The sequence below is a fragment of the Chiloscyllium punctatum genome, chromosome 4 (genome assembly GCF_047496795.1).
Source record: "Chiloscyllium punctatum isolate Juve2018m chromosome 4, sChiPun1.3, whole genome shotgun sequence".
NCBI classification, from domain to species: domain Eukaryota; kingdom Metazoa; phylum Chordata; class Chondrichthyes; order Orectolobiformes; family Hemiscylliidae; genus Chiloscyllium; species Chiloscyllium punctatum.
Genome location: NC_092742.1, coordinates 14089890 through 14115707, shown reverse-complemented (window position 1 = coordinate 14115707; position 25818 = coordinate 14089890). Strand labels below are relative to the sequence as shown.

General features: G+C 42.6%; 1 protein-coding gene across 6 annotated transcripts in view; it reads right to left on the bottom strand.

Moving 5' to 3' along the window:
* Window positions 1–25818, bottom strand: part of LOC140476087 (centrosomal protein of 128 kDa-like) — a 416326-nt gene that overhangs the window by 323688 nt on the left and 66820 nt on the right. For 5 of the 6 annotated variants that reach the window (XM_072568114.1, XM_072568117.1, XM_072568115.1 and 2 more), the window contains exon 9: window positions 3333–3416. The exons of the other annotated variant lie outside the window; for it this stretch is intronic. In XM_072568114.1, the coding sequence (XP_072424215.1) occupies window positions 3333–3416 (84 nt within the window). The remainder of the gene's footprint in view (window positions 1–3332; window positions 3417–25818) is intronic. 6 annotated transcript variants of the gene reach the window in all.

Sequence of the window (25818 nt, the reverse complement as noted above, 5' to 3'; positions counted from 1 at the left end):
TTTTGCTGAGGGTGCATGAGAAGTTAAGTGCTAAATGAGAAAGCAAAATCTCAAAAAGGTAATAATCTCTTGGGTTGCTACAAATTGAATAGGATGTATAAGAGTGGACAAGTGAAAGACTGATGTGGGAGAAGTGGGTTCCACTTCTTGGGGCATGCACCAATTCTTGATAAAATGGGATCAGTACCATTGAGACAGTCGACACCTGATCCATGTCCTTATGAACTGCATAAACAGTAAGGTGGAAAGGCTATAAATTAAATGAAACGGGTGGTGGTTCAAGCTTGGGTTCAAGCAACAAGGGATAGAATTGCAGCAGCAGAATGAAGTACTGATATGAGAAATGAAGCTGAGAAAATGGCAGGAAGGAACTGAGTATTAAATCTGAGAACGTAGCAGCAGTCAAGATTAGATGCTACAAAGATAACAAAACAACAATATTAAAGGCTCTGTATTTGAATGCGCATACCAGTCACAACAAAGTGAATAAATTGAAAGCACACATTTTGGTGAATAAATATGATCGGATAGGCATTACGGTGATGTTGCAGCAGGACAATGAAAACTGAATATTGTAGGGTATGAGACATTCATGAAGAATAGAAAACTAAATAAATGCAGAGGGATAGGACTCCTAATCAAAGATGGTGTCACAATAGTTAGAGATTACTTGGTCCATGAGTTCAAGATGTAGAATTGATTTAGGCAGCAATGAGGAGTAGTATGGAAAAGAAGTCACTTATAAGAGAGATTTTCAGGTCCATCAAAAAAAAACCACCATACAGAAAGACATATACAAGAAGAAATATTGGGTGTTTGTGATAAATGGATGGGAATAATTATGGGTGACTTAAATTTATATCTAAAATGGAAAATTTAGATTGGCAATAGCAGCATTAACATGGATTTCATAGAATGCTCTCAATAGCTTCTTAAAGAAGCCCTTCTGGGACCAACTAGAGAGTTGAGCATACTAGACTCGGGACTACATAATCCTGTGATAGGATTTATTAATTACTTCAGAGTAAATGTTTTAAAATGTCTTCTACCTTTGAGCCAGTTCTGTATCCAAATGGCTAGTTCTCCCTGTATTCCGTGAGATCTAACCTTGCTCACCAGTCTCCCATGGGGAACCTTGTCGATTGCCTTACTGAAGTCCATATAGATCGCATCTACCGCTCTGCCCTCATCAATCCTCTTTGTTACTTCTTCAAAAAACTCAATCAAGTTTGTGAGACATGATTTTCCATCCTAAGACATTGTTTCTCTCAAAGGGTCGTGAATCTGTAGAATTCACTATTCCAGAGTGCAATCGATGCCAGAACATTGAGTAAATTTAAGGAGAAAATACACAAATTTTTACCTAATAACAGGTTAATAGATGATGGAAAGTGGGCAAGAAAGTAGAATTGAGGGCGACATGAGATCAGCTGTGACCATATAAAATGGCAGAGCAGGCTCAAGGGGCTGAATTATGTCCTCCCGCCCCTAGTTCTTTTGCTCTTACTATAGTCTAAAGGGACCCTATGGTAGCAGTGATCATAACAGGATTGAAATTTACATCCAATTTGAAAAGAACAAGAGTGAGTCTAAGACTAGTATCTTAAACTTAAATAAGTTGTCCACAGAAAGCTGAGCTAGCTGAAGTGAACTGGCCTATTAGGCTAGGGGATAGATTAGTAGTGAACCAGTGGCAGAACTTTAAATCAAATTTCAGAATACACACATTCTTATAATGAAGAAAATGTCCAAGGGGAGGAGCCACCATCATGGTCAACTAAAGAAGTTAAGGAAGAAGCGTATAATTGCATAAAAGTGGCAGAATTGGTCAGAATTTTGAAAAAAACAAAGAATCACTAAAACATTAATCAAAAGAAAGAAATTAAAACATGACCATAAATGTAATAAATAGCAACAGACTCTATCAGTATCTACAAAGAAAAAGAGAAAGCAAAATGACTGTTGGTCCTCTACAGGGCGAGAAAGAAGAGTTCACAGTTGATCAGAAAGAAATATCAGACATGATTAATAAATATTTTGATCTGTCGTCACTAGAGGATACAATAAAACATCTCAGTAATACCTCTAAATCAGGAGGTTAAAGGAAGACAGGAACTTGACAAAATTACATTGATTCAGGAAATGGTACCAAGCAAACTGTTAAATATTTGGGCTAACCACCCAAAGTTAAGGACCCAAGAGAAGGTCCTGATGGACTTCACCCTATGGTCTTAGTAAAATGGCTAATGGAATAATAGATGCATTGTTCATTTTCCAAAATTTGTTAGATTCAGAAAGGGTTCCATTAGACTAGAAAGCAGCAAATAAAACCCGTCTGTTCAAGAAAAAAGTAAGGTTAAAAAGCAGGAAACTGTAGGCCAGTTATCCTGACATTTGTCATGGGGAAGGCTTTTTTCTATTCAGTCACGGATGTCACTACTTGTTGTCTATCCCATGTGGAGAAGCTTGTAGTGAGCTGCCTTCTTGAACCACACGAGTCTATGTGTTGAAGGTAGACCCACATTGCTATTAGGGAGGAAATTCCACGATTTTGCCCAAGTAAAACTGAGGCATTTGGCACGCTTGCCTTCATTGCTCAATTCTTTGGGTATGGGAGTTGGGAAGTCATGTTGAGATTGTACATGTTGAGTTCTGGTCTCTCTGTTATAGGAAGGATATTATTAAGCTAGAGAGGGTTCTGAAGAGGTTTACCAGGATGTTCCTGGGAATGGGGAGTGTGAGTTATAAAGAAAGGGTGGATAAGCTGGGATTTTTTTTACTGAAGTGTGGGAGTTTGAGAGGTGACGTTATGCACGTTTATAAAATCATGAGGGGTGTAGATAGGATTAATGGTAGGTTTATTTTCCCTAGGATAGGGGAATTCAAGACTAGGGGATATTTTTAAGATGAGGGCACAACTGCAACATTTAAAAGACACTTAGGTAAGTACATGAATAGGAAAGATGTGGAAGGAAACAGGCTAAGATCAGGCAGGTGGGACTTGTTTAGTTTGGGATTATGTTTGGCATGAACTGGACTGTTTCAGTGCTGTATGACTTCATATTTCCAAGGTGAGTGGCTTGGAGGGGAACATGCAGGTGGTGGTGTTCCCATGTATCTGCTGCCCTTGTTCTTCTAGATGGAAGTGGTTGGGGGTTTGAATGTTGCTGACTTTTGGTGACAAAAAGCTTGTTTCTTACTGTAAAATTCTGTAAATATAAACAAATAAAGCTCTTCAGACAGTGATGGTTATGACTCAATATCTTTAAATGCTTCCAAACTGTGACTGTTTCTCAGCCAAAGAGGCACAATCATTCAGAACATTAACTTACCAGGGACTTCTCACCTTCGGATCTGGAAAGTTTATTCTTCATTTCTTCCATTTCATTAATTTTACCATTGCGTTTTTTCAACTCCTTTTAAAAAAAGCAAACGTTCAAATATTATAACTTCTGTTAGAATCTTAAAAAGAAACCAACGTTTAGAAGACAGTAGAGCACTTCCTTGCCTAAAGAATTCCAACAGCTACATGGAGTCAATCCACAAAAAATAGCAAATCTTCTACTATAAAGGAGAGACCAAGTTTACAATATTTTATTAAGACAGGGATTATCTCTTCTTGGCAGCCGATCCTGGGTATTTTTATATCTCGAGAGTATCCTGACCTGAAGGATGATCAATCTTCCTCAGCTTAAAAGGCAACTGGAGTGAGATCAAGGTTCTTTGTCCTCATGTTTCTTTGCTGTTAGTGCAGAGCACCAATGGATGGAGCGATGGAGTGCCAGCCTATGCATTCATCCTGTAGATTTAGAATGCCAGCCCTGGATCTCCATCGCAGCTGCCAACCCGGCCATAGAGGCAGCAAGACACACATGCACCAAAGACAGCATGGTGCAGTCAGTTGTGTCAGTTTACCAGGTGAGTCTGACAAACCTTCCCGAGCTGCTGTGTCTGACTGTAAATTTCTATGAAATTGCTAAGTGCCAACACTTTGGGATCCTCTTCTGCCTCGGGCTAAGCAGGTGCCTGATCTTCGACGTCGTCAGAGTGTCAGCAGCTTGGAGCTCCTCTTCCTCAACCTGATAGAGATGTGGCAATGATGTGCTCAGAAGCAGATGCTCTCAGCTCTAATCTACCTAACAGACCCGTCAAGGTATCAATATCTTCTTGTCAAAAGGAAGAAGGCAGCTTACTTAAGGTGGAGTAAGCAAGGATCTAGCACAGCTTTAGAGGATTACAGGTTTACTTGAAAGGAGCTCAGAAATGGACTAAGGAGAGCCAGGAGCGGAGCACGAAAAAGGCTTGGCAAGAAGGATTAGGGAGAACCCAAAGGCATTTCACTCATACGTGAGGAATAAGAGAATGATCAGGGAGAAGGTAGGGCCAATCAGGGATAGCGTAGGGAACTTGTGCGTGGAGTCTGAGCAGATACGGGAAGCCCTAAATGAGTTTTTTGCTTCGGTTTCCACCAAGGAAAGGGAACTTGTTGTAAATGAAAACTTAGAGGAGCTGAAATACGTATTGACCAGCTCAAGATTGGTGAAGTTGCTGTCCTAGAAATTTTGGAAAACATTAAGATTGATAAGTCCCCAGGGCCAGACCAGATTTATCCTAGGCTGCTCCAGGAAACAAGAAAGGAGGTTGTTAAGCCGCTGGCGAGGATATTAGCCTCCTCACTCTCCACGGGAGTCGTACCGGAGGTTTGGAAGGAGGCAAATGTTGTTCATCTTTTCAAGAAGGGTAATAGGGAAATCCCTGGCAATTACAAACCAGTCAGTCTTACATCTGTGGTCAGCAAAGTTGTGGAAAGAATTCTGAGGGATAGGATTTATGACGATTTGGCAAAGCATAGTGTGATTAAAGGCAGTCAGCATGGCTTTGTGAGGGGCAGGTCATGCCTCACAAATCTAATTGAGTTCTTTGAGGAGGTGTCAAGACAGGTCGATGACGGTCGAGCAGTGGATGTCGTGTATATGGACTTCAGCAAGGCATTTGATAAGGTTCCCCATGGTAGGCTCATTCATAAAGTCAGGAAGTATAGGATACAGGGAGATTTGGCAATCTAGATTCAGAATTGGTTGGCTGACAGAAGGCAGAGAGTGGTTGTAGATGGAAAGTATTCTCCTGGAGGTCAGTGTTGAGTGGGGTCCCGCAGGGCTCTGTTCTTGGGCCTCTACTCTTCATAGTTTTTATAAATTATGTGGTCAAGGAGGTTGAGGGGTGGGTTAGTAAATTTGCAGATGACACAAAGGTTGGAGGTGTCGTCGATAGTGCAGAGGGCTACTGCAGGCTGCAGCGCGACATAGACAGGATGCAGAGCTGGGCTAAGATGGCAGATGGAGTTCAACCTGGATAAATGCAAAGTGATGCATTTTGGAAGGTTGAACTTGAATGCTGAATATAGGATTAAAAACAGGATTCTTGGCAGTGTGGAGGAACAGAGGGATCTAGGTGTGTAAGTACATAGATCCCTCAAAGTTGCCACCCAAGTGGATAGGGTTATTAAAAAAGCATATGGTGTTTTGGCTTTCATTAACAGGGGTATCGAATTTAAGAGCCGTGAGGTTTTGCTGCAGCTCTAACATGTCCCTGGTGAGACCACACTTGGAATATTGTGTCCAGTTCTGGTCGCCCTACTATGGGAAAGATACAGAGGCATTGGAGAGGGTGCAAAGAACGTTTACCAGGATGCTGGCTGGACTGGAGGGCTTGCCTTATGAAGAAAGGTTGAATAAGCTTGGACGTTTCTCTCTGGAGAGAAGGAAGAAGAGAGGAGATCTGATCGAGGTATACAAGATAATGAGAGGAATAGATAGAGTCAATAGCCAGACACTTTTCCCCAGGGCAGGATTGACTGGTACGAGGGATCATAGTTTCAAGATATTAGGAGGAAGGTATAAAGGAGACATCAGAGGTAGGTTCTTTACGCAGAGAGTTGTGAATGCATGGAATGTGTTGCCAGCTGTGGTGGTGGAAGCAGAGTCAGTGGGGACATTTAAGTGACTGCTGGACAGGCACATGGATAGCTGTGGGTTGAGGGGTGCGTAGGTTAAGTTGCTATATTTTACATTAGGATTAAATCTCAGCACAACATCGTGGGCCAAAGGGCCTGTTCTGTGCTGTATTTTTCTATGTTCTATGTTCTACGTTCTATGTTCTATCTCGTTGGAGGAGGGTGCTGGAGGAAATCTTGCCAGTGTATTCTCTGGGGGATCTTAGCTTTTTCCCTGGAAGTGGAGGAGGGGATGAACTGCTGGGCTGGCCTCCTTAAGGGGGAAATTGTGCAGATTCCACTGGTGACCACAGGAGACAAAAGAGAATAGGCATTGCAAACCTGGGGCAGAAGTCCAGGCTGGTTAACAGCACATTCACAGTGACAGTAACAGGAGAGATGCACAGCAATGGACCATTCCTCTTCCTTGGTTGCCAGGATATGGATGTTTCAGCATCATCAGATGGGCAGTCTAAGTCCCCATGGGCCAGGATCAGGATCCTCTCCTCTGAGAAGATGGGGATATAAGGTGCCAAATGTAAGGCACCCCACCACTGATCCTGCCTCCCTCCAACCTATAATGTGCTATTTTATCCTGGAATAAGACAATTAGAGGAATGGAGTGAACTAAAAGTGGCTGAAAGAACAGTCCGTGCTCGTGCCAGTAGAGAACAGGTGATCAAACGTCCTGAATGAATGAGGCGGAGGCACAAGGAACATGCAGCATGAATAGATTACAGTGACTGAGGGAAGATATTGCATGCAATACTTAGAGTGATAGACCATAAGCTTTGGTAGCAATGAAAAGATTTATTCTCGAAGAGCAGAGAAGGTAATTGACTTTCTGTGGCATTTTGAGTATTTCTCCAGACAGTCGACACCACATGGACCCAGATGACAATCCCACGCAAGGCGGGCAGGGTCTGGTGTTGTGATCTCCCCTGCCAGTCCTGGGGAAAGAGGCACTCCTCTGCAACACTCTGTTCACCAGGATCTTGCCCATTTCTGCCATGTCCACAGCAAATAATACAAACTGTCCAGGATAGTGATGGACTGCCAGAGCTCAACCTGGTGCACATCTGCCCATCTGGAATAAGCTGGCAGAGGCAAGCATTTTCACCGACGGCAAATGAGAGAATACAAGCAGGGCACCATAGAGGTATGGTGCAGTGGGCTTTGGAAAATAGTGTGAGAAAACTCACTAGGCTTCATGGTAGAGTAATCTTCCATGAATCTTGCCAAAATTGATAATTAGACGACTTTTGGTAAGTTCGACCCCGCCTCTGTGTCTGTCTGCATCTTATGAGTGCCAGTGAGCAGAAGACTTTAGTTTGTGAAATTAAAATCACAACATATAATTACCAAAAATAAAAACAAAGAGTGTTGGAGAAACTCAGCCAGTTTGGCAACATCTATGGAGAGAGAAACAGAGTTAGTGGTCTGAGCCAAATTGCTTTTGTAAAATACTAGACCCGTCAGCTTGCAAACTACAGCTTATTTTTAAAAATAAATAAATTAGGATAATAAAGGATTTTCTCTCTCGGTTGAGGATGCTGCTTCCTGAAGGCTGTAAGCATTTATAATTTATATACCAAAGTTACAATATGCAGGCATTGCATTTTCCTTTGCGCTTACACAGTCAACCTCAAATTACATTTTAAAAATTTCAAACAGCTTTTGTTAAAGGTGGAGAAAAATAATATTCTATCACCAGATGTCAGTCCTCATCATGGTTTCCTTGGTATCACAGTTTTAGAAACATTGGAGACAACTTTTTAAAATAAATTCCTCACACTGCTTCTTTTTGTATAGAACATTTATTCATCCAAATATATCTGAGTAATCTTAACATTGAACTCCCTTGCTTTTCAAAATTACAAAAAACCTATTATTCAAACAGTCTGATGGTTTTTCCCTCACCAATTACGAACCTCGCAATTAGAGAATAAAATTAAAATCATAAGTCGGTATTCAAGGTGAAACTGTGTGTTAATGAGGAGTAAGGTTCCCTGCAATTTTGTAAACATTGAATATGATATTAAACAAGTTAAATCACACTCATTTGTACCTAATCATTAGCAGTATTTCAACAGCATTACCATCATTGATCAACTTCAATGGAACAGAAAGACTGCCAGATAGGATTCAAATTGGAATATTTTTCAGGTTAAGGTCACAAACAAAATGATCAGTGACAAGATTATGCTGTGAATTGTACAGAGCATCAAGGAAATTATTTAGCATCTAGACTCTGGACAAAGATATTTACAGCAATAGTGAAAGGATTAATCACACTCAGACACACGAGTGATTGCTAATATATCATGGCACTAAATGATTCTATCAGCTAAAACCATTTTGGATGTCAGTATTGATATGGATCATTTACCGCTTCTCAAAAAAATTTCTATGCAGTTCAAAAAGACAAATTGTGGTAAATAATTTTAGTACGTTATATTACATAACAGAATTAAGAAGTTCAGCTACAGCTTTCTAAAGAATATCAAGACCTTAAAACAGGAGAATAACATTATAAGTGAGAGCTTAAGTAACAATTGAATTGAATTGAATTTATTGTCACGTGTACCAAGGCACAGTGGAAAGCTTTGTCTTGCGAGCAATACAGGCAGATCACAGAGTTAAGTAGCACAGATAGTAAATAATAGGTAAACAGTGGCAAAAACAAAAGCACTGGTACAGGTGAATGCTAAGTTTGTGAGTCCATTCAGTATTGTAACAAGAGGCAGATAGAAACTGTTTCAAAACCAGCTGGTGCGTGTGTTCAGGCTTCTGTACCTTCTCCCCAAAGGTAGAGGTTGTAGAAAAACATTGCCAGGGTGGGATGGATCTTTGAGAATGCTAACGGCCTTTCCTTAACAGCAGGCCTGGTAGATGGATTCTATAGATGGGAGGTTGGCCTTTGTGATTGTCCGGGCCGGCTGACAGAAGGCAGAGAGTGGCTGTAGATGGAAAGTATTCTGCCTGGAGGTCAGTGTTGAGTGGGGTCCTGCAAGGCTCTGTTCTTGGCCCTCTGCTCTTTGTAGTTTTTATAAATGACTTGGACGAGGAGGTTGAGGGGTGGGTTAGTAAATTTGCAGATGACACAAAAGTTGGAGGTGTCGTCAATAGTTTCGAGGGCTATTGCAGGTTGCAGCGCAACATAGACAGGATGCAGAGCTGGGCTGAGAAATGGCAGAAGGAGTTCAACCTGGATAAATGCAAAGTGATGCATTTTGGAATACTAAATATAGGATTAAGTAAAGAAGGTTTACCAGGATGCTGCCTGGACTGGAGGGCTTGTCTTATGAAGAAAGGTTGAATAAGCTCAGACTTTTCTCTCTGGAGAGAAGGAGGAAGAGCGGAGACCTCATCGAGGTATATAAGATAATGAGAGGAACAGATAGAGTCAATAGCCAGACACTTTTCCCCAGGGCAGGACTGACAGGTATGAGCGGTCACAGCTTTAAGATATTAGGGGAAAGGTATAGAGGAGACGTCAGAGGTAGGTTCTTTACGCAGAGAGTTGTGAATGCATGGAATGCGTTGCCAGCGGTGATGGTGGAAGCAGAATCATTGGGGACATTTAAGTGACTGCTGGACAGGCACCTGGAGAGCAATGAGTTGAGGGGTGTGTAGGTTGTTATTATATTTTACATTAGGATTAAACCTCGGCACAACATCATGGGCCAATGGGCCTGTTCTGTGCTGCACTTTTCTATGTTCTTTGTTTAAAAAAGGGAGGTAGACAAAAGATGGGGAACTATAGCCTGGTTAGTTTAACTTCTGTAGTGGGGAAGGTGCTTGAGTCTATTATCAAGGAAGAAATAACAAGGCATCCAGATAGAAATTGTCCCATTGGGCAGATGCAGCATGGATTCATGAAGGGTAGGTTATGCTCAACAAATCTTTTGGAATTCTATGAAGACAGTACGAGCAAGGTGGACAACAGGGACCCAGTGGATGTGGTATACCTAGATTTCCATAAGGCCTCCAACAAGGTGCCGTACAAGAGGCTGCTGCATAAAGATGCATGGCATTACAGGTAAAGTATAAGTATGGATAGAGGATTGGTTGACTAACAGGAAACAAGGAGTGGGGATAAATGAATACTACTCTGGTTGGCAAGCAGTAACTAGTGATATGCCTCAGTGATCTGTATTGGGACCACAATTATTAACAATTTATACAGATTAGATTACTTACAGTGTGGAAACATGCCCTTCGGCCCAACAAGTCCACACCAACCTTCTGAAGAGCAACCCCCTCTACACCTAACACTACGGGCAATTTAGCATGGCCAATTCACCTAACCTGTACATTGTTGGACTGTGGGAGGAAACCAGAGCACACGGAGGAAATCCACACAGACACGGGGAGAATGTGCAAACTCCACATAGTTAGTTGCCCGAGGCTGGAATTGAACCCGGGTCTCTGGCGCTGTGAGGCAGCAGTGCTAACCACTGTGCCACCCATCTGGGGATCACTCGTAGGGTGTCAAAGTTTGCAGATGACACTAAGATGATTGTGCAGAGGACTGGGAAACTTTGCAGAGGAACATAGATACATTGAATAAGTGGGCATTGGTATGGCAGATGGAATACAATGTTAATAAATGTGAAGTCATCCATTTTGGTAGGAGTAACAGTAAAAAGGACTTTTACTTGTATGGTAAAAAGTTGCAGCATGCTGCTATGCAGAGGGACCTGGGTATCCTTATGCATGAATCACAGAAAGTTGGTCTGCAGGTACAACATTCAATTAGGAAGGTAAATGGAATTCTGTCCTTCATTGCTAGAGGGAGATTATGTTGCAGCTGTACAAGGTGCTGGTGAGCCCTGCTGGAGTATTAGGTGCAGTTTTTGTCTCCTTATTGCTGGTACGAGAGGGGGTACAGAGAAGGTTCACTAGGTTGATTCTGGAGTTGTTGGGGTTGGCTTATGAGAAGGACACAAGAACAGGGATTATATTCTTTGGAATTCAGAAGAATGTGGGGAGATCTTATAGGAACATATAAAATTTTGAAAGGAATGGATAAGATAGAAGTAGAGAGAATGCTTCCACTGGCGGGTGAAACTAGGACAAGAGGGTATAGCCTCAAAATTAGGGAGAGCAGGTTTAGGACTGAATTGAGAAGGAACTTCTTCACCCAGAGGGTTGTGAATCTGTGGAATTCCCTGCCCAGTGACATAGTTGACGCTACTTCAGTAAATGTTTTTAAAGCTAAAATAGATATTTTTGAACAGTAAAGGAATTAAGGGATACGATGAGAGGACGGGTAAATGGAGCTGAGTCCACAAAATGATCAGCCTTGAACTTATTGAATGGCAGAGGAGGCTCGAAGGGCCAGATGGCCTACTCCTGCTCTTAGTTCTTATAAACTATTGAGGACTGAGATGACAAAACATTTCTTCATTCAAAGGGTAATGAACATGTGGAATTCTCTCCAACAGAAGGCTTTGGAGTCCAAGTAGCTGTGGAGGTCAATGCTACAGCTGTGACTTTTATATTGAAGCAGAGGTTATTCTCTTTACAGTAGAAAAGGAGTAGTACAGATTTAATGGAAACACGCAAAAATTTCCATATCAAATACAGAGAATCCATCACCAACATGTCAGAAACTAAGTACAGAGAGTTGAGACAATTATGATCAGGAATCGTCTAGAAGGGTAAGAGAAACATTTCTGGATTGTTGGCAGCAGAGTAGGATGCTCCAGCCATGGCTCATCAGCTCCACACACTCTTTTCCTTTTATTCTTTTCCTCCCTTCTGTGGTTTTATTTTCCTTTTTCGATCTTCTCAAACATTCAGCCTTGGACACATGGACACAGCCTCCAACTCTCAGCTGCTGAAATGGGAACACCAGCATCCCAGTGAAGAGCACGTCGAGGGTGCACAGTGAGGCGATGGTGCAGAGCTTGGCAGGGGTGCAGGCAAATGGCAGCAGCTGTATAGTGCAGAGTGAGGCAGGGGCGTGCACTGTGGCAGCAACCCGGTGCAGTGCGTGGCGAGGGTGCACAGATTGGTGAGGGTGCAGATTATGGTGGCAGCTGCTTGGTGCACAGCAAGGTGGGGGGTGTGTAGAGTGTGACAGCGGCCCAGTGCAGACTGAGGCGGGGGTGTAGAGTGTGACAGCCACCCGGTGCAGAGTGAGGCGGGGGGGTGTAGGGTGTGACAGCGGCCCTGTGCAGAGTGAGGTGGGGGAATATAGAATGTGACAGCGGCCCTGTGCAGAGTGAGGTGGGGGAGTATAGAATGTGATAGCGGCCCGGTGCAGAGTGAGGCGGGTGTGTTGAATGTGCCAAGCAGCACGGGGCAGTGTGAGGCGGGGTTGTAGAGTTTGACCGGCCCAGTGCAGACTGAGGCAGGGGCATTGAGAGTGACAGCAGCCCAGTGCAGTGTGAGGCGGGGGGGAGTATAGTGTGACAGCAGCCTGGTGCAGAGTGTGGCCGGAGGGTGCAGGATGCGACAGCGGCCTGGCGCAGAGTGAGGCGGGGTGTGTAGAGTGAGATAGCGGCTGGGTGCAAAGTGAGGCAGGGGTGTAGAGTGTGACAGCGACCTGGTGGAGAGTGAGGCGGGGGGGTGTAGAGTGTGACAGCGGCTGGGTACAGAGTGAGGTAGGGGTGTAGAGGGTGTAACAGCGGCCCGGTGCAGAGTGAGGTGCAGGGGTGCAGGATGTGATAGCGGCCCGGTGAAGAGCGAGGTGGGGGGGTGTAGAGTGTGACAGCAGCACTATGCAGAGTGAGGCAGGAGATGGAGAGTGTGACAGCGGCCCTATGCAGAGTGAGGCAGGGGATGGAGAGTGTGACAGCGGCCCTGTGCAGAGTGAGGTGGGGGTTGTGTAGAGTGTGACAGCCGCCCGGTGCAGAGTGAGACGGGTGTGTTGAATGTGCCAAGCGGCCCGGGGCAGTGTGAGGTGGGCTGTAGAGTGTGACTGCGACCCAGTGCAGAGTGAGGCGGGGGGGGGTAGGGTGTGACAACGGCCCAGTGCAGAGTGAGGCGGGGGGGTAGGGTGTGACAACGGCCCAGTGCAGAGTGAGGCGGGGGGTGTAGGGTGTGACAACGGCCCAGTGCAGAGTGAGGCGGGGACGTTGAGAGTGACAGCAGCCCGATGCAGTGTGAGGCAGGGGGGTGTAGGGTGTGACAACGGCCCGTTGCAGAGAGAGGCAGGGGGGTGTAGGGTGTGACAACGGCCTGGTGCAGAGTGAGGCAGGGGGGTGTAGGGTGTGACAACGGCCCGTTGCAGAGAGAGGCAGGGGGGTGTAGGGTGAGACTGTGGCCTGGGGCAGACTGAGGCAAGGGGGTGTGGGAAGCGACAACGGCCTGGTGCAGAGTGAGCCGAGGGGCTGTAAGGAACGACAGCGGCCTGGTGCAGAGTGAGGCGGGAGTGTAGAGTGTGACAGCGGCCCGGTGCGGAGTGAGGCGGGGGGTGTAGGGTGTGACAACGGCCTGGTGCAGTGTGAGGCAGGGGGGGTATAGTGCGACAGCGGCCCGGTGCAGAGTGAGGCCAGAGGGTGCAGGGTGTGACAGCGGCCTGGTGCAGAGTCAGGTGGGGTGTGTAGAGTGAGACAGCGGCCGGGTGCAGAGTGAGGCAGGGGGTGTTGAGTGTGACAGCGGCCTAGTGCAGATTGAGGCAGGGGGTGTTGAGTGTGACAGCAGTCCAGTGCAGAGTGAGGCAGGGGGGGTGTAGGGTGTGACAGCGGCCCGGTGCAGAGTGAGGTGGGGGGGCATAGGGCGCGACAGCGGCCTGGTGCAGAGTGAGGCAATGGGGTGTAGGGTGTGACAGCAGCCTTGTGCAGAGTGAGGCTGGGGGGTGTAAGGAGCAGCAGCGGCCTGGTGCAGAGTGAGGCGGGGGTGTAGGTAGCAAGAGTGACCTGGTACAGAGTGAACCGGGCGGTGTACTGTGTGACTGTGGCCTAGGGCAGAGTGAGGCGAGGGGGTGTAGGAAGTGACAGCGGCCTGGTGCAGAGTGAGGTGAGGGGGTACAGGGAACAACAGCGGCCCAGTGCAGAGTGAGGTGGGGGGTGTAGAGTGTGACAGCGGCCCAGTGCAGAGTGAGGCGGGGGTGTGTAGTGTGTGACAGCGGCCCTGTGCAGAGTGAGGCGGGGAGTGTAGAGTGTGACAGTGGGCCGGTGCAGAGTGAGGTGAGGGGGTACAGGGAACGACAGCGAATTCATTGCCCACCTCAAGATGGCCTCAAAGAAGAAGGCATGACACCCCCCAATGAATCACTGAAGCCGATGGGGAATCAAGACACCTATAATGCTGTTAGACAGGGAGCTCCAGGATTTTGACCCTGTGACAGTGAAAGGTCAGCAAGTTATTTGTAAGTCAGGATGACCTGTAGACCTCAGAGAGACTACAAGAACCACCATTCTTTTCCAATGCTGTCCACATAACAGGTAGAAACAAAAGACAATAGACTACTGTTCATTCTCCAACAATTTATTGATGTTGTTGAGAATAGATGAAATCATACAGGTCAACCCCCCTAAATCAGAGTGTCTTAAAAGAAAAACTAAATGATTTAGTGACCATAAGCCGGTGCCCCACCCCATCTTTAATCCAATGCCAGTATCTACAGTGATGGTTGCACAGCTTTGTTCGTGTCATACAATCACTCTACGTAACTATTAGTCAAATGTAAATTTAGAATTTTAAGTTTTAAGAATGAAAGGACATAGAACATAGAACATAGAACATAGAACATAGAACATAGAACATAGAACAATACAGCACAGAACAGGCCCTTCGGCCCACGATGTTGTGCCGAACTTCTATCCTAGATTAAGCACCCATCCATGTACCTATCCAAATGCCGCTTAAAGGTCGCCAATGAATCTGACTCTACCACTCCCACGGGCAGCGCATTCCATGCCCCCACCACTCTCTGGGTAAAGAACCCACCCCTGACATCTCCCCTATACCTTCCACCCTTCACCTTAAATTTATGTCCCCTTGTAACACTCTGTTGTACCCGGGGAAAAAGTTGGTTACTTGTAGACATGGTTGGTTACTTGTAGAGTTTCATCTGGGAGGCTGTGGTGACAAGAGTCTGAAGGTCTGTTTTATTTAAATACATTTTCATGATGTTTTACAACCTTGACCTGAAGATTTGGGAATGGTTAACTGTTCAATGTTTTATAAAAACTGCACTGTTGCCTAGCAACAGGCTAGTGCTACAGGTAAACAATTATCCAGATAGTTAATCAGAGTGGGGAAGCCAGAGAATGGTCTCAGAGAGGGGTTAGCAAACTTGGAGTTGCTCTGAAATTAAAGTCACAATGACTTTAGATGGCTTTAGGTTTCTTAGATTAAGGAAAAACATATGTAGTGACTGGACAGAAATTCACCAAAAGGGAACAAGTTGCTGATATACCAGTCTGAGTGAGAACAGAGTGGTGACTCTGTGCTGAGGTTTGGGCAAATGGGCAGTGAGAACTTGAGTATTTTCCTGAAGTCTATAATATGTCCAAACTTTCTTTTAATCTAACATAAAAGAGCTTTCTTTCCTCGTTTAACATTTTATCGTGTTAAAAGTATACCGGCAGCCTCTTGAGTATGTTCAATAACCGACCTCCATTCTTTTTTTAAAATATCAAAGTTGAATCTGTTAAGACAGGTTTCATTCTGGGATCTGACATGTCCAGATTAACATCAGCTGGGATCACAACAGCACAGACATAGAAAACGACATGCATCAGTGTGTGACTGATTACGGGATCTCCTGCTCATTGCACTCAATCAACCTACTGAAAATGGAGATTTAAAATATTGCATACATACACATTCATGACAGTTGTCTTTTACTACTAGTCTATTTCGAGACACTGTGCGTATCTGACATCCAGCACAGATGTCCTTGTCTAACTTAGTCCTCTCAGCACTATATCCATTAACAATAAAATGTGATCTAACAGCTGTAGACAGTTCTTATGTTTAAACTTTAATGGCTTTCAACTGCAGCTAACATACTTTCCGTCTACTGATCAATACTTAACAGCTTGGACCAGCAGTGCTACTGTAAGCACCTGTCAAGGCAGACAGACTTCTTAATATATCAAGCATGACAAAAAAAACACATTTATTGGCTCAAAGGTTACCTTTATTACATTTTGGTATTGCTTTCATAATGCAACTCAGAACTTATAAAATTTGAACTATACCCTGAGCTCAAAGTTGAAAAGCTAGCCAAACGTTCAATGTTGGTCTGTGAAGCTTGCTGACAAATATCCTTGCAATGTCATAATACTTAAATGGTTCTCCATCTGAGCACAAGGCAATGGCCTTTGACAGTAAAAAGATTTAAAATCTGAGAATGCCTGAAGATGCCGAACTTCTACTCCGTAACGTTCTGTTCTGAGGCTGGCTTTCCCTCCCATCACACAGTCCAAAGTTCCAATTACATACTTAAAAATGCTCATCCACATACACCATTGAAAAGACAGAAGAACAGGTCACTCATTTCACTGCTGTTTGAGAGATGGTACAGGCGCAGAACACATGCTATTAGTTATTAAAAAGAAATCAAATGAATGAAAGGATTTTGCAATATAATGAGGCCTTCTTTGATTCGCTAAAGAATTCTTTAAACACTAACCTTGTGTTGCACAACTGAACATTGATTGACAAATAGAAAATATATTACAGCGAAAAATAAATCCCTTTAATCTGTAGAAGATCATAACATAGAAGAGAAGGAACATTGAATTTCCTCATTCTTTCTATGGTCAGAACTAGGTTACCGAATGGTCTACCATATACTTGCACTTTCACTTAGCACAATCAAGATCCATTACATTGCTTTAAGATTTTACAGTATATTTTATCCAACACAATGAAACAGTTTACCATCTTCATCTGCCAAGTCTCGACAATCTACAGTTTTTACAAACCAAACTTGCAGTTTATGATACAAGGATTTATTGATTCGTGCAGTCTTCTTAGTTACTCTGTCTTACAATGGCAGCATTCTGTCTCGTGACATTCATTCATACATTGTCAACTTACTTGCCTGATTCAGGATATAAATTAGTGAGTCAAAGTTATTATTATCATTCAAGTGCCACAGGTTTTGATGCCTAGTCATCAACTCCATTCCTCAGTATCAATGCTGTTAAAGACAGATTGGCAAGAGTCAGGCCTCCCACCTTGCCTCCCTCTATAATCCTGAGCACATCTGAGACATGGCCTGTACCCTAATGCATACCAAGATCTATTTGTTGATGCACTCACTGACCAACATTGGCTTTTGGTCTGCCGAAGCCTCAATTTTAAAATTGTCATTCTTGTTTTCAAATCCTACCATGGCCTCAGCTGTCCAGCCTGCAAATTCCTCCTGACCTGCAACCCAGAGAGATCTCAATACCTCTCTAATTCCAACCACTTGCACCTCCAAATTTCCCTCATTCCACCACTTTTGCCTATATCAGCAAAAGCGTAGGTCCAAAACTCTAGAATTCCCTTCCTAAATCGCTCCAGCTCAAGCTGGGTGGCTCAGTGGTTAGCACTGCTGCCTTACAGGTTCGATTCCAGCCTTGGGTGACTGTCTGTGTGGAGTTTGCACATTCTCCCCGTGTCTGTGTGGGTTTCCTCTGGGTGCTCTAGTTTCCTCCCACTACCCAGAGATGTGCAGGTCAGGTGAATTGACCGTGCTAAATTGCCCATAGTGTTAGGTGCATTAGTCTGAGGGAAATGGGTCTGTGTGGGTTACTCTTCAGAGGGTCAGTGTGGACTTGTTGGGCCAATGGACCAGTTTCCACACTGTAGGGAATCTAATCTCAGCTTGCTTCCTTTCTCTCCTCTTTTAAGACGTTTACTTAAACCTATCTTTTTCATCAAATGTTTGGTCACTTGACTCAATATATTTATATAGCTCTGTCAAGTTTTGTTATTAATGCTCCAGAGAAGCCTTGGGCAGAGGGGATAAATAGAATATATAACCTCACATGTCATTGCCAGGTAGGGATGTATCATCCCAGGCCTGTAGAAATAGCAAATACCATATGACAGGTACATACACAACCTGCTTCTGGTTCTAATCTTAGACTTGTTAAAAAAATATTTACACCTTTACATGAATACCAAAAGGCATAATCTCAATAGCTTAAAACATTTGCAAAAAGTTGCTATATTTTTAAGAACTCTCAATCAAGTTGATCTTTAATGACATTATGACAGGTGTGACTAATGCCACTTCTTAAAGGAGTGGCAGATGCAGTTTAATTTAGATAAATATGAGGTGATGCATTTTGGTAAGGCAAATCAGGGTAGGACTTAGATACTTAATTGTAGGGTTCTGGGGAGTGTTGCCAAACAAAGAGACCTTGAAGTGAAGGTTAATAGTTCCTTGAAAGTAGAGTCACAGCTAGACAGGGTAGTGAAGGCGGCTTTGGTAGACTTGCCTTCATTAGTCAATGCATGGTTTTTGAAGTTAGGATGTCATGTTGCATTTGTACAGAACATTTGGTAAGACCACTTTCTGAATACTGCATTCAATTCTGGTCTCTCTGCCAAAGAAAATATGTCATGAAACTTGAATGAGTTCAGGAATCCTGAATATTGCCATGGTTGGACGGTTTGAGCTACAGGGAGAGGCTGAATAGGCTGGGGCTATTTTCCCTGAAGCAGAGGCTGAGGTGTGGCCTTATACAAGTTTATAATATTACGAGGGGCATGGATAAGGTAAGTAATCAAGATCATTTTCCTAGGGTAGGCAAAAACCACAGGGCTTAGGTTTAAAGTGCGAGGGGAAAGATATAAAAGGGATCGAAGGGACAGCTTTTTCACACAGAGGGTGGTGCTTGTGTGGAATGAGCTGCCACAGAAAGTGGTGGCGGCCAGTTCAATTACATTTAAAAGGGACCTGGACGGTTATGTGGATAAAAAGGGCTCAGATGGACATGGACTAAATACTGGCAAATAGGACTGGATTAATTTAGGATATCTGAGCGGCATGGACAAGTTGGACTGAAGGGTCCATTTCCGAGCTGCACAGCTCTGACTCTAAATAAATGCTGCATACCAAAAAAAAAATCAACTTTGTACCTTTCTTTTTGCAGCTGCGTTGCTTCAAAGGTTTATTTCCAAATGGATGCAAGACTAATCTTCACAATAACATAGATAAATAAATCTCAATCTAAACCTTACAAAATTTCACTAGCACTGTCCTTTCTCCACAAACCCTTAATTCACTGTGTTTGTATATATAATGCACATATATACTGTTTTTATACATTGAATAAACATTATATCAAAGAAAGACAAAAAAAAACACAACAGGTTAGAACAAGAGTTTAAGTGTTTCAGTCTGAAATACTCAATGATATGGGATCAATGGTACACTGCTTAAATATGATTAAAAGCTTGAGACACAGCATACTTATTTTACGTAAAGATGCATCTTGAAGATGCATTCTGTCAAAAATCCTAAACTAGGCCTTGTTTTTATTCTTTATCTGCATGCTTCCAGGGGCAATATTTTCTCACATCCCCAACTCCTTACCTGGAGAAGGAATTTCATGTCAATGTTGCTTATCTACAGAACTAGATAGCAAACAGTTGCCTAAGTCATGTCACTTTGATTGATCAAAGAGAGCATTACCTTCACAATCAATGCCAATCCTAATTCTCAAGTGTACATATCTGCTTCACTTCAGATCTATCATTGTTTCTTAAATTCTCATTTTCAGTCTCTCATCACCAGCTTCTCTGCCAGGTTTTGAAACAATGAGAAGTGATAAAACAATGGTTTCTCATCATTCTAATTACACAGGCCATAACTAAGGGTAGGAATACCTCTCCTAAAAGTCTAATAATTATTGATCAGAGTTGGAAATATCATAATCAGAAAGGTCATCACCTCTCTAGTCAGTGAAATAATATAATAGTTATTGTTAACTGGAGGCCAAGATTTATTCAGTTCGTGTCTGCTAACCTTTGGGTATGAAGTATCCTCAAGACAGCATATCGTGGTAAACACTGCACGCAGCCAGACCCGTCTCTTTTCATCATGTACTACTTGTACAGATAATGAGAAATCCTCTTTCCCTTCTCCGCTGTTTGTCCATTTCTGAAGCTATGCACCGACTACTCCGGGGAATATTAAACATCTACCTACGATTGCAATCTCAGACGGGATTGCAAACCACTATTACGCAAATAAATGGTTTTGCTCTCACTCAACAACTGATCAGGATTATAGCTCCTCTGTGGTTACTGACCTGAACAAACTGCTTATTTATTTTATCCAAAAAGATTTTCTCTTTTCTGCCACTGCAGACACTGCTCATACTGAAGTAATTCCCCACAGTTACTGGGCGTCTTTCACTACCTTGTTCAAATGATTATATTTCACATTTGAGCTTTAGAAACATCGGTAGGCAACTTAATAATTGGGGCATTAGACAAGAGTTCTATCAACATCTTGCAAAGTGACATAGATATCCGGCAGGGGTCACTGAATTGCAAACCATAACACTCTCCACCTCATCTTTTGATAACATTGCTGTATTGAGCATAACTGTCCCATCCTCACATGATACATCACAGCTAAACCTGCAGCTACTCACATCAACAGGAATCCTTCCTGGAAAGCCTGACTAGTTATTAAAGGAGTAAAGGGGTTTCCCAATAAAGTCCTGTCAATGGGCAGAGGCAGACCAGTCTCTGCTCACCTATTCCTGTCTCAGGCAATGTTGAATGAGGTCAGTCTTGAGCCCTCATAAAGCAGTCCAAAATACAGTAGCTGGCATTTTGGACACCATGCAATTTTGATAGAGACCAGCTGGCGACTGTTGAAGACAACACAGTGGTAACACCAGCCTGGAATGTCTTGATAGCTATGTTCACAGGATTACTTCGTACAGTTAAAGAAGGAAAAATACTAGTGCATGATGTTGATGGGGTGAAAAGAAATGAAAGAGAATGAAAGGTTTAAGAAAAGAAAGAAGAAAACACATGGGGAAACATTCCTTTTATGAACACACAATTCCAACCAAGATAGTTTAACACAATGATCGTATTGCAATTCAAAGGAAAGGAATCCCTAGTTGTTGAGCAAGAGATCTGAACTTTCCATTAAAAAACTACAGCAATATTGGCTAAAAGAGTTAGACATTGAGGAGATGTTACAAAGACTAAGCTTGCATTTGCTCCAGAAAAGATTATCTAATTGAGGTGTTTAATTGTAGTTGATTGGTAATTGCAAAGATAATATTTCTTGGAGGTGGTGGGATGGGAATGTCCAATAAAAGGGATTATAACCTTAAAAGTATAAGCTTAAAGTTGAAGTCTGTTTTCCAGTAAGGACATCTGCACAGAAAAATATAGAATTCTCACTTCTAATAAGTTGTTAAGGTTCAGAATGGAGATGGAGTGGGGAAGGGAATGGGTGGCATGGTGGCTGAGGGGTTAGCACTGTTGCCTCATAGCACCAGGGACCCGGATTCAAATCCAGGCTTGGGTGACTGTGTGGAGTTTGCACATTCTCCCCATGTCTGCGTGGGTTTCCTCCGGGTGCTCCGGTTTCCTTCCATAGTCCCAAAACGTGCAGGTTAGGTACATTAGTCAGGGGTAAATGTAGGGGAATGAGTCTGAGTGGGTTACTCTTCGGAGGGTCGGTGTGGACTTGGGATGAAGGGCCTGTTTCCATACTGTAGGGATTCTTTGGGTGGATGAGTTGAACATTTATAAATTAGGGTCGAAGGATCCATATCCAGAAAATGTATTGAGGCTACAAATGGAACTAAGATTTGGAACAGCTGTCATCTGAAAGGATGGCAGAACAGATTAAGAGGCTAAATGGCTTCCCTCCTGTTTCGAAGTCTCTAGTAATAATATTATTCAAAGGGATTTGGCAACTGCCAGGAAAAGGTTTGCCAGAGTAATTTCTGAGCTGTTTTGAACATGCATTAATCTGATTGAAGGACATCACGACCCACAAACAAGGTTCTGAGGAAACAAGAGGGGTTTATGGCTTCATAAATAAAAAAAACACCTTGACTCACCTACTGTAGTCAACTATTGATTTTACTGTGAATTAATGAAAACTAAAGAGAGAACATTTTCAAACCAAGAGAATTTCTGCCTACAATGATGATATTTACAGTCAATGAGTTCATTATTCTATTGACATTCAAGCTGTCTGCAGAATGATTCTTCCCCAAATCCATCCTATCAGCTGCAAAATTGGATGACCATGCTAATTAGAAGCAAGAGAGGACTGCAGATGCTGGAGATCAGAGTCGAAGAGTGTAATCCTGACGAAGAGCTTATGCATCGACTGTCCTGTTTTTCCCATGCTGTCTGACACGCTGTGCTTTTCCAGCACCACACTCTTAGACTCTGACTGTGCTAATTCAAAATCACAGAATCCCATAATAATATGCTGCGATCATTTTCAATGTCATTTAGAAATCAGAATTTGACTACCTAGTGTAACACCAATTCTTCCTCATTGTCTATAATCCTTCCGCAGTATAATAGGAATTTCCATCAACTCACAGGGAAAGTTGCCCATAGCACTACTCCTTTGAGGGAAATTGCTCCACCTCTGCTCCATTTATATGTCCAGTTCTCGAACCAAAGGAAACAGTTTTATTAAACAGCAAAGGGAACAGAAACATCAGAATAAATAAAGCTATGAGCTGAAAGAGAAAGCTGCAAGTGGTAAGATTGGCAAAAGCTTCTTCAGGGCTGTTCTGACAATAGCTTTGCACCGAAAATATTAACCCCGTCTAAGTATACCTCACAGAATAGTTATGGTAAACTCTTTTACCAAAAGAGATATATGTTCACATTTTAAAGACTCGTCTACAGCAGCCATTGAAGTACACAACGGAGCTTCAAGTAAAGCAGACATCATGTCATTAACTGATCACAAGGAGGAGGTAGGAATTATAGTAACATAAGTAAATCAATCAGAAGGTGGTAGGGGAGGCAACAATATAAATAGTATCTAGTTACATATGCACTGGAAAGGATTAAGATGTTAAAGGCCCCCAACGGCTGTTCTGGTTGCAAGATAAAATAGGAAAGAATACCACACTAAAGGCACAAAGTTTCCCTTTGAGTCTCACTTTGCTAGGATGTTATATAGCAAGAAATGAGGAAATATACCTATGGCACAAAATCTAGTTGTGGTTTTGAGAAGCCTCGTCACCAGGGCTGCTTAGAGTACATTAGTGAAAACTCATTATGAGAGGAGTTCAAAAGGTCAAAGGAAGCTATCAAATTGCCACCTTCCCAAGAAAAGTGGAATTGGAGCCAAAACAAAAATCAGACCAGCAAGAAAAGCAAACCATATTAGAAACAGTGTTTTGCTGGAGGTAAAAGGACAAAAATCAGGAGGTCAATGAACACTGTGACCAGTAACACAACCATAGTTCAGAGCAATAATGAAGCAGGAATAGAAACAGGCCAAAAGACAACCTTAAACACTTAGCACCATCCATCAATGAGAAAAAGCTCAACTCTCATTGAAGCCTTAGCTATGGCTTTGTTACCTCTAGATTTTACTGTTCCAATTTCCACCTGGCCAGCTCCCAACTTCCACAAACTTGAGCTCATCCAGCACTCTGCCACCCATATCCTCACTCACACCAAGTCTTTTCTATCAATTGTCCGCCCCCTCTTCGGACTAGCCTACATCAGCTCTCAAAGCCTTGATTTTTAATTATCATTCTTCTTTTGAAGTTCCTCCCTATCAGTGATCTCCGCCTACATTACGAAGAACTAGATCCCTTCAATTGTGGCTTCTGATGCATTTCACCATATAGATAGATGTGACATTTTTAAAATGCTATTCTAAATGAAGTGAGCGCTCTCTGTTGGATTTTTTTTACTTCATAAAATAGCCATATTAGTGCTGTAAAGTTATTGTAATTTCATTATATGAGATCATAAATTCCTATTCTAACTGAAGATAAAAGAAGCACTTACTAGAATATACTGCACCTGAAGTTTTTTTTATTGTACAATTGTGCTAAAGGTTTATAACAGATTAATATTCCATTCTATGCAGCTATAACATTAAATAAGCTACTGAACAAGTCTCCATTGAATAGCTAATGCTCTGCAATTGCATTCAAACTGCATAATGGTGAATAACAGCACATTTTAATAAACTACGCATCATTGTCAAAAAAAAACTTTACCACAACAGCTTTTGGGATTTGGCTCAGTATTTAAAAGGAATTTTGCAATTTTCTTTAGAAGGCATTGTATTTAATGTCACATGTATTTGATGTGCATTCTGTATCATCACACCATTTTTCCCCCCAAGAAGTCAGTTCATAAGGTATTCCTACTGTTGTTTAAAAGCTGATTAACTGAAAAATATGAGATAATTTCTTTTTCTGAGGGGGGGGGGGGGGGGGGGGCGGCGTGGGGGCATTAAAATGCTGGAATAAATCAACAGAAGCCCAAAGGAAGCAAATCTCCCAGCAATGAAGATAAAGTGACCCCTGGTGGTTACTTTCTTCTGAAGCAGAAGGCAAAATGGAAAATAAAAGCAGCAGGATTACAAACTCAATTGTTTCTCCACAATATCTTAAATTAAAAAAAACATAAATGAAGACACAAATTAATAAAAACTGACAGCCGAACTAGGAAGGAAATATCCTCCACACAACCTCCATTAGCAATGTCTATTCAAATAAAACAGTCCTATTTTCCATTGCCGTGCTCAAAGACTGAAACCAATTAACTTCTATTGCTGGTGTTTCTTATTGAGTGTCAACTTGAAGGAAATGAAGAAAAAGAAAAGAAAAAGCATTGTACTTATGCATCTCTTTTCATGACTTCAAGATGACCCGACACAAACCCGAACCCTAACTTGACACTCAATTAAATACTATTGAAGTCTAGTCACAGACACACTGTCAGAAAATGCAAGTCGATTTGCACACAGCAAAGTCCCACAAACAGCAGTGAAATGAACAAACAGATAATCATTTATTTTAAGATGCTGGTTGTGGGTTAAATAGTGGCCTGGATACTCCCTTTTCATTTTTGATGTTGTGCCCCTGAGTTTCCCACATCTACCCAAGAATTGGAGATGCTTCAGTTTACAGTCTCAGTTGTAAGAGATGCCTCAGGCAATGCAAAAACTGCCTCCATATTGCATTCGGTTTGAAAACAAAGTAAGACTCAACACCAGCAGTGTTTGGGTCAGAGGGGAGAGTGTGACCCACACAATCACAGCAAAACAAAGTGCAAAAACAGACAATTTTGCCATTTGATTAATGTGTTCTACATTGTAAAAAAAATTGAGGCACATTGAACACCTAGGTCCAAATTCCACCCCTGAAAAACATTTAATTTCAACACTCAGGCTAGCAAACGGCTGAAGTATGACACTTGGCACAGATTCAACAAGGTTGAGATTCCACCCTCCTGGGGGAGCATACTGGAAATTAAGTTTTCATACTCTGCATGAATCACAAAATTAAAGAACTTATAAAAGTACACAAATTTCCAAATTTATGTTCCTTTGAACCAGGTTAACTGAAAAAATGGATCAGGTTTCTGTACTTAACGATTGCTATTTATTACAAGTAATTGGATTCCAGCTACAGGTACACAATTATGAAACACTGATATTAAATTCCACTAGTTAAAACTCTAATCCTGCTTACAAAAATCCTGTGTGTGCGTGCACACACACACACACACACACACACACACACACACACACACACACACACACACAACTAAAATGGGCGTTATGGACAGCAACACTGGCAAGGCAGGTCAACTGTTCCTGACCCCAGGGTTTGCTAAGATGATCCTTTTGGCCAGCCAAGACCTGCTGTTCCTCAATTTTCCTT